This window comes from Mandrillus leucophaeus, unplaced genomic scaffold, assembly GCF_000951045.1.
Source record: "Mandrillus leucophaeus isolate KB7577 unplaced genomic scaffold, Mleu.le_1.0 Scaffold139, whole genome shotgun sequence".
In the NCBI taxonomy this organism is placed as follows: domain Eukaryota; kingdom Metazoa; phylum Chordata; class Mammalia; order Primates; family Cercopithecidae; genus Mandrillus; species Mandrillus leucophaeus.
In genome coordinates this window covers 713,012-727,922 of record NW_012101354.1, presented here as the reverse complement: position 1 = coordinate 727,922, position 14,911 = coordinate 713,012, and the positions used below count along the sequence as shown (strand labels likewise).

The 14,911-nt window shown below is 47.0% G+C and overlaps 1 protein-coding gene across 1 annotated transcript in view; it reads left to right on the top strand.

The window, feature by feature from the left end:
* RIIAD1 (regulatory subunit of type II PKA R-subunit (RIIa) domain containing 1) overlaps nt 1-6,579 on the top strand; it is a 15,656-nt gene extending 9,077 nt beyond the window's left edge. The window contains exons 4-6 of the mRNA XM_011973527.1: nt 4,548-4,594; nt 5,737-5,864; nt 6,462-6,579. Of these exons, the coding sequence (XP_011828917.1) occupies nt 4,548-4,594; nt 5,737-5,807 (118 nt within the window). The 3' untranslated portion in view covers nt 5,808-5,864; nt 6,462-6,579. The remainder of the gene's footprint in view (nt 1-4,547; nt 4,595-5,736; nt 5,865-6,461) is intronic.
* The last annotated feature ends 8,332 nt before the right edge of the window (nt 6,580-14,911 follow it).

Sequence of the window (14,911 nt, the reverse complement as noted above, 5' to 3'; positions counted from 1 at the left end):
AAAAAAAAAAAAAAAAAAGACAAGTTATTGTCATTTTCATTTTACAAGTAAGAAAATTTAAGCTCAGAAAGGTGGAGTACCTTCCCAAAGTTGCTGAACCAGGATTCAAACCCTCCACTGTATTGTGCTGTCAGCAGTTGGTCCCCATTTCCCCTCTGGACTGTGTGCTTATAGCCAGCGTCAGGCCCTCCTTTGTCTTCTCAAAAGTTGTCCAGGTTGGGCGCGGGGGCTCACGCCTGTAATCCCAGCTACTTGGGAGGCTGAGGCAGGAGAATTGCTTGAACGCAGGAGGCAGAGGTTGCAGTGAGCTGAGATTGCTCCATTGCACTCTAGCCTGGGCAACAAGAGTGAAACTCAGTCACAAACAAACAAAAAAAGTTGGCTGGGCAGATGTGTTGGCTCACGCCTGTAATCCCAGCACTTTGGGAGGCCAAGGCGGGTGGATCATTTGAGACCAGGAGTTCAAGACCTGCCTGGCCAACATGGGGAAACCCCGTCTGTACTAAAAATACAAAAATTAGGCAGGCGTGGTGGCACGTGCCTGTAATCCCAGCTAGTTGGGAGACTGAGGCAGGGGAATCACTTAAATCTGGGAGGCAGAGGTTGCAGTGAGCCGAGATTGTGCCATTGCACTCCAGCCTGGGTGACAGAGCAAGATTCTGTCCTATAAAATAAAAATTATAAAAACTCACTATTCATATTATAGATGTTTCTCCAAGTGGCAACAGATTCTCAGAGGGCAGATAGGGGAAGGAGACAGAGAAAACTGAAACCTATCCAGTTATGAAGGCTGGCCAGGGATAAGCCTTGGGCAAAAGACAGTTTAGGGATCCTCTGTCAATATCAGACCTGAGGATCAGGCCGTCACCATTTGCAACTTTTCTTCTAAAGGGAAATAAGATGATACCGTTCCTATCTTGGGGAGCTTGCTCTCCAAGTTAGAAGTAGATCCAGCAGAGAGATTGGGGATAGAGGTTAAAAGCTGGAACTAAATCAACATTTGCATTGCTCTCAAACAACAGGATTAGAATACTTGGGGTTGATGAATGAAGAAGGAGTTGTTTCAGTCACCTGTCAGGGATGGTCTTGCTTCTCTCTTTGTCCAGGAACAGTCTCCAGGAGCAGCCTGGGTGTCTGGGACTGGCTGCTGTGGGGACAGCCCCAGATACTTCCTTTCCTTTCTTACCATGCTCCTGTCAAGGCCAGGTAGGCCACCAGGTTTTTCTTTTTGCTGTCCCTAAAGCTACTCCACCTGAAATCCTCCTGACCTCTTTTCCTGGGTGGAGCTTGCGGAGGGTTTCGTGTTTGAAGTTTTAGGGTTTACTTTTGTTTGTTCAGTGTCCTTGTTTCCTTTGATTGGTACCAGGATGAACCAGAATCAGCCTCTGTCCCTGCTGGTCACCTCACATGGTCCTTCCTGTGAGAAAAGAGGAAGGGAGAAGTGAGGGCAGAGTCCTGAGCACCGTGCCTGTCCTTGTCTGTTCTGCAAATCTCTGCTGTTGATTCATTCCAAGCCAAAAGAAGCTCTGAAGGGTTCTTTCTGGGAAGCAAACTCCCCACTTGGGTTTTTTGGATCCTAATGATTTATGGCCATTCAGCCACAATTCTCCAGCCTATACTGGTAAATACAGTGTACCAAACTCTTGACACCTTGAGTTTTGGACCTGCAAAATGGAAAGAGTAGGAATCTGACTTATTTTAAGGTACACGGAAACCTTGGGTTTTGTGCTGCAGATATGATAGATAGCCAGGTATGAAATTGTAGAAAGTCTTTTTTTTTTTTTTTTTTTTTTTTTGAGACGGAGTCTCGCTCTGTCGCTCAGGCTGGAGTGCTGTGGCGTGATCTCGCCTGACTGCAACCTCTGCCTCCCGTGTTCATGCCATTCATTCTGCTGCCTCAGCCTCTCGAGTAGCTGGGACTGTAGGTGCCCACCACCACGCCCGGCTAATTATTTTGTATTTTTTTTAGTGGAGACGGGGTTTCACTGTGTTAGCCAGGATGGTCTCAATCTCCTGACCTCATGATCCACCCGCCTCGGCCACCCAAAGTGCTGGGATTACAGGCGTGAGCCACCGTTTTTCTGTTTTGTTTTGTTTTGTTTTGAGACAGAGTCTCTCACTATCACCTGGGCCGGAGTGCAGTGGCACAATCTCGGCTCACTGTAACCTCCACCTCCAGGGTTCAAGCGATTCTCCTGCCTCAGCCTCCCAAGTAGCTGGGATTACAGGTGCCCACCACCAGGCCCGCTAACTTTTTGTATTTTTAGTGGAGATGGGGTTTCACTATGTTGGCCAGGCTGGTCTCAAACTCCTGACCCTCATGATCTGCCTGCCTCAGTCTCCCAAAGTGCGATTACAAATACAGCAGTGATCATGTCCTTCCTTGGCTGGAAGAATCTTCAGTAGTTCCACAACATTGCTTTTTTGGGTTTATTTTTAAAGATTCTATTGAAATATACTGAAAAGTGACATATCCTAAGCTAGATGAACTGTCACAGGGTGAAAATACACATGGTACTATTGTTCAGATGAAGAAATAGAACCTTACCAGCACCTCACACCCTTTGTGCCCCTCCCAGGCACTCCCCTGAAAACAGTAGCTAGTATCCTGACTTCTGCTAGCATGGATTTATTGTGCACTTTTATATTTTATATGAATGGAATTCTACACTACGTGCTCTTTTGTGCCTGTTTCCTTTTGCTCAGTGGTATCTTGTAGATACTCCTTTCTCACTGCTGTATAATATTCCATCATGTGTTATGCCGTGTTTTGTCTATTTCCATTGTCTTTCAGACTGAGTATAAATGTCTCTCCCCAGCATTCAAGGCCCTCCGTAATAGAGCCCCTTCTGTTTTCCACTACTCCCCGCATTCGTCCCTCACTCCAGCCAGACCACGTTTCTGATCATTCTGCTGACCCCATGGAGCTCAGGCAAAGATGGCCCCTTGAGTGCTCTTTTGGACTCGAGATAGAAAGGTGTCTACAACCCACTTCCTACCCTCAAGGAAGTCGTAGTCTATAGAACACAAACTGTTTCTCTTTCTGGGCCTTTGCTCTTGCTGTTTCCCTGGATCTGGAATGTTCTTGTCCCTCCACCTTCATCCCGCCTACTACAATCCCATGTGTACTTCAAGGGTCCTCTCAAATGCCAGCTGCTTTGTGAAGATTGTTGGGTTCCTCCTCTCAGTAACCTCTCTCCCCACTCTGATCTCCCAGAGCACTATTTAATATCCTCTTCAGCACTTGTCAGAGGTTCCTTGACCTTTTGGACATTTGAAAACAAACCTGTTCCTTTTTACTTGCCTGTAAGTTATTTGAGGTAGGGCTATATTTTATTTTATTTTGAAAAAAGCAGTCACTCATATCCAGGGCAATTACACAAATTTGTGTTCAATAATTATCAAAATGAATTGAAGGAGAAGGGGGGCAAAATTCTTGAAGCTTAGGATAAGGAGGGGCCTTCTGGGGAGTTGGGAGGCCTTGGCCAAGAGAACATATTATAGATAGCACTGACCTTGGAGTCACAAGACCTGGGCCCTCTTTACTTTATTTACCAAGTTTATGAACTTGGGCAACTCATTAATCTTTTGAAGGCTTGGTTTCTTTGGATGTAAAATGGGGGCATAATAATGGCTGTTTCACAGGGTTGTTGTAAAGTGAGACAATATTTGTGAACATACTTTATGAACCATAAAACTATGCAATATGAGGCATTTTCAACTCTCTAGTGGCATTGGCCCTGCAGGTGTTACCACAGTGTCTCTTTGCTGGACTGAGGGGCCAACAACCATCTGAGGTCCATCTTTTAGCTCTGTTTATTGTATCTCCCTCTGCCCTTGAATTCATGGTTAAGCTTACTCAGGACATTGTGGGGCTGCATATCTCCCACCAGTCGTAGGCCAGCCGGCATGTTCTTCATCTTTGCCTCTTGCCCTTGGCTTGAGATCTGGTTCAGTGAAAATGGTCGTTGAGGCTGGGTGCCGTGGCTCAAGCCTGTAATCCCAGCACTTTCGAAGGCCGAGGTAGGAGGATCACATGAGCCTGGGAGTTCGAAACCAGCCTGGACCCACATAGTAAGACCCTGCCACTACAAAAAAATTAGCCAGCACAGTGGCACACGTCTGTAGTCCCAACTAGTCGAGAGGCTGGACATGGGAGGATCTCTTGAGCCAGGGAGGGTGATCGCGTCACTGTACTCCAGGCTGGGTGACAGAGCGAGACCCTGTCTCAAATAAATAAATAAATGCACCATAAAAAAGGTTGTTGATGGAATGACAAGCCCCACCTGACTGCAGCACAGCTGTTTTGTGACGTAAGCAATATCCTAGTGTATTGACATTTAGGATGCTTTGCTCCTTGCCTTAGATATGGAGTTGAAGGAAAATCATGAATGATTTTCAGGAGTCTGAGTCAGGAGTCTGAGGATTTATTGACTCCCAAGATGGTTGTGTCTCAGGTTAATCTGTGAAAGCACAGGACATGAAGTGTAGCCACAGCCTGCCTTAAAGTCTGCTTACCTCCCATCCTATCCCTTCATGTTTTCCAGAGAAATATTTTTGAAAAGACCAGACAACATCCTAGAATTTGCTGCAGGTGAGTAAGGCAGCGTCGGTTTTGGGTATCTGACAAAGCCAGCACGGAGAGCATGTTTATGAGTTTAAACTTGAATGAGCCCAGGATTCTCCCTGCGGAGTCTGGGGTACTCCTTCACCTGATGTCCCCCAAAGGAACTTTTTCTCAGCTTTTTCTTTCCTCCATCATCATTTCCTCAAAATGAGGACAGACCAGAAATGAGGCACAACTTCCTCATGGTGAGGATGGTTAAGAATTTTGAGATTCCCAAAGGAACGTATCGGCAGCTTTTCCCTTGGTAATCTTAAAGCAGGGCTCTCAACCCTAGCTGTGCATCAGAATCACCTGGGGAGCTTTTAGAAATACTGATGCTCAGGCCCCACCCCCAGAGAGTTTTATTTAATTAGTCTGGGGTGGGGCCCAGCATACAGGGCTTTAAAGACTCCCCAGGTGATTCTAATGGACTGGCTGCCCGAGATGCCTTAAGGTCAATGGTATTTAGAGGGAAAGGGATGGGTCCGACAATTTCTTGGGTCCTGTTAGTCCTGAGAATTGGGTACCTCCCAGACCTCAAACCATTGCTAACGGAATCTCAATACGCCTTTGCTAGCGCAGCAGATGCTGCCTGTGATTCACAGTATGCTGGGTGTATAAAAACCCTCATCTGGCGTCATCCTGCGAGAGCTTGGCTCTCCTCTGAGAGGGTATTCTCAGAGAAGGCGTGATAGCTCAGAGACGGGAGCTGGCAAGCTGAACTGAGACAAGAATAATACTTGGCATTTATTTGGGCCCCAAGATGGGCCTGGAGCAGAAAACCCAGAGAATCCCTGAGCCCTCTGATGGCTCTCTGTGCGTCAGCAGGCGGAGGAGCAAACGGTGCAGCACAGGGTAGGTGGGGGGTGGGGGCAGGCACAGCGTGGAGGGGCGGCAGCCAGCCTCTGGGCGCCCTTCCTGGGAATGTTGGAGCTGGCAGACTCAGAACTGCTTGGGTGGGGGCAGTGACCGCTCATTTTACCATATTACATTGTAAAGCAGGGCCACTAGTAGCAGTCCTGCTAGTACCAAGCCATCCTAACTTTCTGGTGGAGTAAGCTGTTTCCTTCCGTGGGTAAGTCTTTTCCCTTTGGGTATAGATGATGTCTTCTTTTTGATTTTTATCCCAGACTACTTCACGGATCCAAGACTTCCCAGCAAAATTCACATGCAGCTAATTAAAGACAAGAAAGTGGCTTAATTAGCAAAATCATGATGCTCGGCTGTTGGGAGAGACCAGACAGAATCCAGCCTCAGGGTGGGTGTTAACCTCACTTACAGACAGAGGCTTCTTTACTCTTGCGAAAATAAGCTGTGGTTTATTGGTCCAGGGTGTGAAAGAAATCAAGTGGAGAATTTAAAAGAGAAGTTTAATGCAAATGTTTAGTTTTTCCTATACTGTTTTGGGGAATTAGGGACTGTGACGAGAGGCCCAGGGTTGATCTGTCATGTCAGTATCAGGAAGCTTCTTAATGTAGTGGAATGGATTAAGAGAGTGGAAGTGGGAGTACAGTAGTTCAGGGGTAAAGATGGCAACAGGGAGATGGGGAGGGGACCATTAGCATCAAGATGATGTTCCTGCTGGTGGCCTTTCCCGTGTGACCTTGGTGGTGAGAGGAGAGATGTTTCCATTGCTTCTGGAAGGGGTGGGAGCAGTTTCCCTCCTTGCATCTTGGATTGGGCACTTTCCCATTCCTGCCTCATCTTCAAGCCAGGCTGTGCCATTGAGGCCACCACAAGTTTTTCAGGCAGAATGATTCCTGAAATGATATTGAAAGCTGGGATTAAAAAAAAAAAAAAATGAGGTGAGAAAAGGTCACACTCCTAATCTAGTGGAACCATTTTTGTTTTGCAGGGTCATCTGGAGGCATGAGAGCCCTCCTGCCATCAGTGTGGGTTTCCAAGCTGCCTTGGGCTCTGTCTACTGTCGCAAAAGCTTTCAAAGATATTCATTAAACACAGACCTTCCTGCTGTCTCTGCTTTATTTCACTCAAGAGGAGGAAGCCATCCTTCATGGGAGGGCTGCTCTGCCCCACTTTGACGTGCGAGGCAGCAGGCCTGTTTCCTCTTTCAGGGCGGCCAGGAGCCTCTTGCTGGGTCAGTGGGCTGTCGTGTCCACCCCCTGAGAAGAACACAGCTGATCACGGGGGCACAGAAACAAGCGAGTCCATGCTTCAGCTGTGGTTTTGTTTTCTTGTTTATCTTACTTCCTGGGTTACTGTACAGAGTGTAAGGTGATGATTAACTTTGATTTCCATAGAAGCAATTGTAAGAGGAATTGGGCTGGAAGGACATCAAGATAATGTGAGATTAGCCACAGAAAACCCATTCAGGGTCATGGATATTGTGAAATATGTGCCCACCAAGGGATCTGGGAGTTGTGGGCTTTGTTCTTGAGGACTCTGGGGAACTTGCTGCCCATCCACTTGATTTCAGGTAAGAGGTATGGGAGTGGACCAGATGGCCTCAGGAAGTCCTTTTCAGGCCTAGGAGCTTAGGGGTCTTTCGTGGTTATGTCCTACCCCTCTGGCCTGCACGCTCCGCTGGCTCCACTGTAGAAAGAACCTCTCACCTGTGCGTTACGTGTCAACATCACCATAGCAACAGAAGCCCAGACCAAAGCAGGGGTTGTATTATTTTTATCTGCCTTGTCTCTGTCGGCCTTGTTCCTAGCTGCCGTCACCTGCAGTAGTAGAAAGGGCAACAAAACAGCGTGTTTAAAGAACTATTAAAACTATACATAATAAGCTATGGAATAGGAACTTGAGGAGTTATTTTTAGTGCCTTCAGAGTCACACTTCAGGAGCTATGGCACTGACAATAAGATATCCTTCTTTAGAAAATCCAAACGAACACTTTAGCAAAAAACACGCATCTACTAAGGACCTCTGATGTGAAGTGTTGTATTAGACAATGCGAGAACCTTTCCTGGGGAAAGAGACCTGGAACAATGTGGGGAGAGAGCAAAGCATTTTCCAAGATGCTGTAGCACATGATTTAATACTGGGAGAGTATAGTGGTTCATTCTTGGGGGAGTTTCCTGGCAGAAATAAGAAATCCTTTTCTTATAAAATATTTACACTTAAGGGACATTTCAATGCCTTCCTGAGTAAAGAATGAATTTAGCACATGTTCATAGGGCATCTACTTTGTGTGAGATGCTGTGCTATGTCCTGGGGGCAAGACATAAAGATAGTCCCGCCACAGAACTGTTTATAGTCTGAGGAGATGGGCTTCTTTTCTCCCATAACTTTACCTGTCTGAATATCTCACCTATTAGACTGAAAGCTCCATAAGGGCAGGGACCAAACCTGAAAATCTAACTTGTTCACTACTGAATTCCTGACTCCTAGCAGTCTTTGGCAAATAGCAGGCACTCAGCAAGCATTTGCAGAGAAAATGCTTGTCTGCATAATTGAATGAACAGTCGCATTACATCAATTGCTATATTGGCAATTACATACCTCTGATGGAAGTAGGCACATAATATAAGGGGAGGTAGAAGAAAAAGCACCAGGTTTGTCTGGGAGAGTGAGGGCAATCCCATGAGAACTGGCATGTGATGGATTAGAAAGGGTTTGCCAGCCGGACATGGTGGCTCACACCTGTAATCCCAGCACTTTGGGAGGCCGAAGCAGGCAGATCACAAGGTCAGGAATTTGAGATCAGCCTGGCCAATATGGTGATACCCTGTCTCTACTAAAAATACAAAAAATTAGCCAGGCGAGGTAGCGCACGCTTGTAGTCCCAGCTACTCGGGAGGCTGAGGCAGAAGAATCATTTGAACCCGGGAGGTGGAGGTTGCAGTGAGCCGAGATCATGCCACTGCCCTCCAGCCTGGGTGACACAGGAGACTCAGTCAGTTTCAAAAATAAAAATAAAAAAAAAAAAGGGTTTGACAGGCAGACCTGAGACAAGAGTAGTCAAGAGCAAGGATGACTCTGCTGAGCAGGATGGTGGTGGCAGGTCCTGTTTGTCACCTGCTTGCCCTTATCCTTTTCTTCCTTGCTAATGGAACTCCAGGTTTGCTGAGGGCAGCAGTGGGTTCAGCCCCAGGTAGTGGATGGAATTTGGTCTGGTCCAGCCATAACAATGGCATTCCCTGACTTCCCAGGCTTCCTTGCAGCTTGGGGCAGCCATTTATTCATGGGCTAGAGGTAAAAGTGTGCTGGGGATTCTACAAAAACCTTTGCTTTTCTTTTTTTTTTTTTTTTTTTTTTTTTGAGACGGAGTCTCGCGCTGTGTCACCCAGGCTGGAGTGCAGTGGTGCGCTCTCGGCTCACTGCAAGCTCCGCCTCCCAGGTTCACGCCATTCTCCTGCCTCAGCCTCCGAGTAGCTGGGACTACAGGCGCCCGCCACCTCGCCCGGCTAGTTTTTTGTATTTTTAGTAGAGACGGGGTTTCACCATGTTAGCCAGGATGGTCTCGATCTCCTGACCTCGTGATCCACCCGCCTCGGCCTCCCAAAGTGCTGGGATTACAGGCTTGAGCCACCGCGCCCGGCCTAAACCTTTGCTTTTCTTAACAAAAAACCAGAGTTGGGGACAACAGATTAGGTTGGAATAGCCCTCCCCTTTCTGATTTGTACCTGAATGTGATGCCTCCAGCTATACAGTCATCTTTTTTTTTTTTGAGACAGAGTGTTACTCTGTTGCCCAGGCTAGAGCGCAGGGGCGTGATCTTGGCTCACTACAACCTCTGCCTCCCAGGTTCAAGCCATTCTCCTGCCTCAGCCTCCCGAGCAGGTAGGATTACAGGCATGTGCCACCATGCCCAGCTAATTTTTGTATTTTTAGTAGAGACGGAGTTTCACCATGTTGGTCAGGTTGGTCTCAAACTCTTGGCCTCATGTGATCCGCCCGCCTTGGCCTCCCAAAGTGCTGGGATTACAGGCGTGAGCCACCGCACTCAGCCTGAGCAGCCATCTCAAGACCATGAGGTAACCAATGTGAGGGTGAAAGCCAGACTTCTAGAACAGCAGAAAGGGAAGATGGGGAGACCCTGGGGTCCTGATGGCATCTTTGAGCACTTAAACAGCCCAGAAATCACCCACCTACCTTCAGACTTCTTGGCAAATGAGAATAGTGAATCTCTTTTATTTCAAAATCAAAGAGTTTACATCCTGTTCCACCACTTACTAGATATCTGGCCTTGTCCAAATCACTTCACTTCCTTGAGCACTGGGTTTCTCATCTATAAGACCTACAATACCCACCTCTCCAGGTCGTTTGGATTAGAGATAAAGAATGGACAGTACCTGGTGCATGGGAGATGTTTGCTAGTGGCGTACCCCCTGGGTGATGTATGAAGTACAAGGGTAGGTGTGGTGATAGGAAAAACCAGGTAAGAAGGTAGGACAAATCAAAGAGTACTGTGTACTAGGCACAGGAGGTTAGGTTTTTATCTTGTAGGCAATGGAGAGCTAGCAAAGAATTGTAAGCCGAGGGGAATTTATAAAGAGATTTGCATTGAGAAGGCTGGGCACAGTGGCTCACGCCTGTAATCCCAGCACTTTGGGAGGCCGAGGCGGGTGGATCACCTGAGGTCGGGAGTTCGAGACCAGCCTGACCAACATGGAGAAACCCCGTCCCTACTAAAAATACAAAATTAGCTGAGCCTGGTGGCACATGCCTATAATCCCAGCTACTAGGGAGGCTGAGGCAGGAGAATTGCTTGAACCTGGGAGGCGGAGGTTGCGGTGAGCCGAGATCGTGCCACTGCACTCCAGCCTGGGCAACAGAGTGAAACTCTGCCTCAAAAAAAAAAAAAAAAAAGAGATTTGCATTGAGAAAGTATAATAGCGTGGAAGACAAATTAGGGGAAACTAAGTCTAGAAATGGGAAGACCTATAGGGAGATGATCATAATTGTCCAAGCTGTTTGGGCATGGTGGCTCACACCTGTAATCCCAGCACTTTGGGAGACTGAGGCGGACTTGAGGTCAGGAGTTCGAGACCAGACTGGCCAACGTGGTGAAACCCTGTCTCTATCAAAAAACTCCACTAAAATTAGCTGGGTGTAGTGGCGCACACCTGTGTTCTCAGCTGCTTAGGAAGTTGAGATGGGAAGATCGCCTGAGCCTGGGAGGTCAAGGCTGCAGTGAGCCAAGGTCGCGCCACTGTACTCCAGCCTGGGCAACAGTGAGACTCTTTTTTTTTTTTTTTTTAAAAATAATTGTCCAAGCTGTCATTGTCTCTCACCTGCACCATTTCAGTTGCTTCTTACCCTAGTCTCTGTTGACTCTCTGTCCACTATTTCAGTTGAGAATGTATTTAGGTGTAGGTAACAGAAAAAGAAATTTATAGTGACTTAAACAAATATGGGGTCATTTTTCTCACCTAAACAGTTCAGCAGTAGGCAAGAGTCATAGGGTCAATGATGTTGACAAGTACCTAGACCAGGTTTTTTCTGTCTCACTCTACCAGCTTAGCCTGTCCCTTCGTGGCTGTGAGGCCTCCTGCACTCTCAGGTGTCCTCTTTACATTTCAGGCAGGGAGAAGGGCAGAGAGCTGCACCAGCTGACTTTGTCCCTTTTTATCAGCAAAGACAAGCTTTCTCCGAAGGTCTCCCACCTCCCCCTCACTGGCCCGACCAGGGTCACGCGGCCTATCCTAAGCTCAACAGAGACCAGGAATGGGAGGAAAACTGCTGGGTGAGATCCACATCAGCATCTGTCCCACCTGCACTCCCTGATCCATCTTCCATGTAACAGCTGGGATAATTCTTGTTTTAAAGTTTAATTTTATTGATTTTTGAGACAGTCTTGTTCTGTCACTCAGGTTGGAGTACAGTGTAGCTCACTGTAACTTCAAACTTTTGGGCTCAAACAGTCCTCTTACTTCAGCCTCCCTAGTACTAGGACTACAGGTATATGCCACCACTAATTTAAAAAAAAATTTTGTAGGCTGGGTGCGGTGGCTCACACCTGTATTCCCAATACTCTGGGAAGCCAAGGCAGTGGATCACTTGAGGTCAAGAGTTCGAGACCAGCCTGGCCAACATGGTGAAACCTCATCTCTACTAAAAATACAAAAAAAATTAACTTGGTATGGTGGCACACAATTGTAATCCCTACTACTTGGGAGGCTGAGGTAGGAGAATTGCTTGAACTCAGAAGGCAGAGGTCGCAGTGAGCTGAGATCATGCCATTGCACTCCAGCCTGGGTGACAGAGCAAGACTCCATCTCAAAAAAAAAAAATTTTTAGGCATGGGTTGCCTAGATTGCCGTGTTGCCCAGACTGGCTCAAACTCCTGGGCTCAAGTGATCCTCCTGCCTCAGTCTCTCAAAATGTTGGGATGATAGGTGTTAGCCTCCATACCTGGCCTAGAATGATCTTTTAAGAAACTGAAATCAGAGTATGCCCTCTCCTGCCTAAAACCCATTAGTAGTTTCCCATGAGCTTAAAATCCAGATGGCACTCCAGGGGCTACAAAGCTTTGCAAGACCCCATCCACCCCTCAGACTTACCTACTCTTTCCCTCTCACTTCACTATGTTCTAGCCACACTGATCTTTTTTCTGTTCCTCAAACATGCCAAGGTAGTTTCCATTTTAGTGCCTTTGAACTCTCCCTGATTTCTCCGCTCCAGATGTTCACATGGCTCGTGATGGAAGTTGGAATGCCCTGTGCTGAAAGGAAGAGAGAACTCCACCATGAGTGGCTTAAACAAACAGGGCTTGCTTTTCTCCCATAGCGAGTCTGGGGATGGTGGTTGCTGGCCTTGGTTCAGGGCCTGCATCTCTCTAGAGTTTCCTTTCTTTCTCTCATGATCAGAGGAGGACCAGGAGGACCAGTAAGGGACTCTGCCAATGCAATTGTCTTTTTTTTTTTTTTTTCCCAGAGAAGTGAGAGCTTTCCCTCTACCACAGCTGACTTTCATTGGCCAGAACTGTGGACGTGCCCCCTCTTGAAGGGAGGCTGGGAAATGGAGTATTTCAGCAGCCAACAGTGCCCTAGACAGCTTCTTGTCACTGCCACAGAGTCCTTTCCTAGTGAGCCAACTAAAGTAGCCTCCCCCAAATATTTTTCAATATTTAACTAAAAAATACCTCCCCTTTGGCCAGGCACAGTGGCTCATGCCTGTAATCCCAGCTACTCGGGAGGCTGAGGCAGGAGAATTGCTTGAACCTGGGAGGCAAGGTTGCAGTGAGTGGAGATCCAGTGGAGGTTGCAGTGAGTGCCACCGCACTCCAGCCTGGAGACAGAGTGAGATTCCATCTAAAATAGATATATATATATATATATATATCCCCCTAGTCATTCTTCTCACATCACTTTGTTTTGTTTTCTTCATATCCCCTATCACTGTCTGATACTATCTTGGTTCTTTTGTTGTTACTATCTGTGGCCCCAAGAATGCATGCTCCAGTGAGGCCTTGTCAGCCCTGTTCATCACTCTGTGACCAGCACCCACAGTAGTGTCTTTTTGTACAGATGGGTTGCCTAGGTTGCCTTGTTGCCCGGGCTGGTCTCAAACTCCTAGGCTCAAATGATCCTCTTGCCTCAGTCTCTCAAAGTGTTGAGATTACAGTTCTGAGCCTCCACACCTGGCCTAGAATGATCTTTTAAGAAACTAAAATCAGAGTATGCACTCTCAGTGTAACCTCCACCTCCTGGATTCCAGCAATTTTCCTGCCTCAGCCTCCTGAGTAGTTGAGATTACAGGTATGCGCCACCACACCCAGCTAATTTTTGTATTTTTACCAAGTTGGTCAGGCTGGTCTCGATCTCCTGACCTCATGCAGCTGCTCAATATGCATTTGCTGAAAGATAAATCGATGGGGTGTTGGAAGACTGAACTGCAGGATGAGGCCTTGATATATGCAGTGGCATGAAAACGGGAGGTGAATTCTAGACATATTTAGGAAGGGGAATTGGCAGGACCTGTAATTTGAATGGAGTGGAGTTATTACAGAAGTTGTAGATTCTAGAATGACTTCCAGGTTTCTTGCATGGGAAGAAGAGGAATGCTGGAATCATTCACTAATACAGAGGGGAAGCAGGTAGGGGCAGGGGAAATGGGGAGATGAATTTTGGCTAAAGGGTTTCCACTGAGTTTGCAACTGGGTCATGGTGATGTGAACATGAATAACTTCAGTGGGGTAGGCAGAAGTCAGATTGCGGTAAACTTGGTGGCAATTGTGAGATGAAGACATGGAAGTACATTCACAGTGCCCTTGAAGACAGCTTTCTAGGAGCATGGCTGGGAGAGGAAATGGAGAAGTTGTTGGAAGGGGAAGCAGGGTCAAGGATGGGTTCTTGTAATGGGAGATGCTTGAGCATCCAGTAATTTGATGCTTTCATCTCTTCTGATAGATTTTACTTTTAAGCTAAAGTTAGGAGTGTCTTGGAATTGCTGCGCAGATTGGATCTGATATCCTGAGAGCAAATACACAAGCTAATAAGCTGGCTACAGGCAGGCCTGCTTTGCCACCTAGTGACCTTCAGCAATCCCTCTGTGTCAGGTTCCTCGTCTTCAAAATTGGAGCAGTAGTTCTCCTTAGGCTTGCAGTAAGGATTGCCTCAGTGTGTGGTTGCCTTGCTGTGTCTACCGGGTGGGAAGGAAGGGCAATGTCTGGAAAGCAGGCCACTCTCAGTCTAGCTGGACTGGCCTCTGCTGCCCTCTCCTGGGCATGTCTGCAGAGTTGACATGCTGTTCAGAGAATGCAGGCTCAAGGCCTGAGTGGAGTGTCAGCAGGAGGGAGAGAAGAGGAAACAAGGCTAGGCTGGGAGTGGGAAAATAGTAACAAACACACAGATTCCTGTAATAGAAAGTTCTTTAGATGTTACAAAGACCAGGGCCTTAGCCCTGGGCAGTGCTGCTTCAATGAGTATCTTAGATGTTTACTTCTTTCTTTTTTCTTTTCTTTTTTTTTTTTTTTTTTTTGGCGATGGAGTCCACAGGCTGGAGTGCAGTGGTGATATCTCGGCCCACTGCAACCTTTGCCTCCTGAGTTCAAGTGATTCTCATGCCTCAGCCTCCCGAGCAGGTAGGATTATAGGCATGTGCCACCATGCCCAGCTAATTTTTGTATTTTTAGTAGAGACGGGGATTCACCATGTTGGTCAGGCTTGTCTCAAACTTGTGATCTCAAGTGATCCACCCGCCTTGGCCTCCCAAAGTACTTGGATTATAGGCGTGAACCACCATACCCATTCAATGTTTACTTCTTTAAAGTATCTGAAGAGAAACCTTGCAAATTGGTTATTCATTCATTTATTCATTCACTTATTCACTCATTCAACAAATATTAGGGCATATTATATACTCAAGATGCAAAGTTTTGGGAATAAGACACACTCC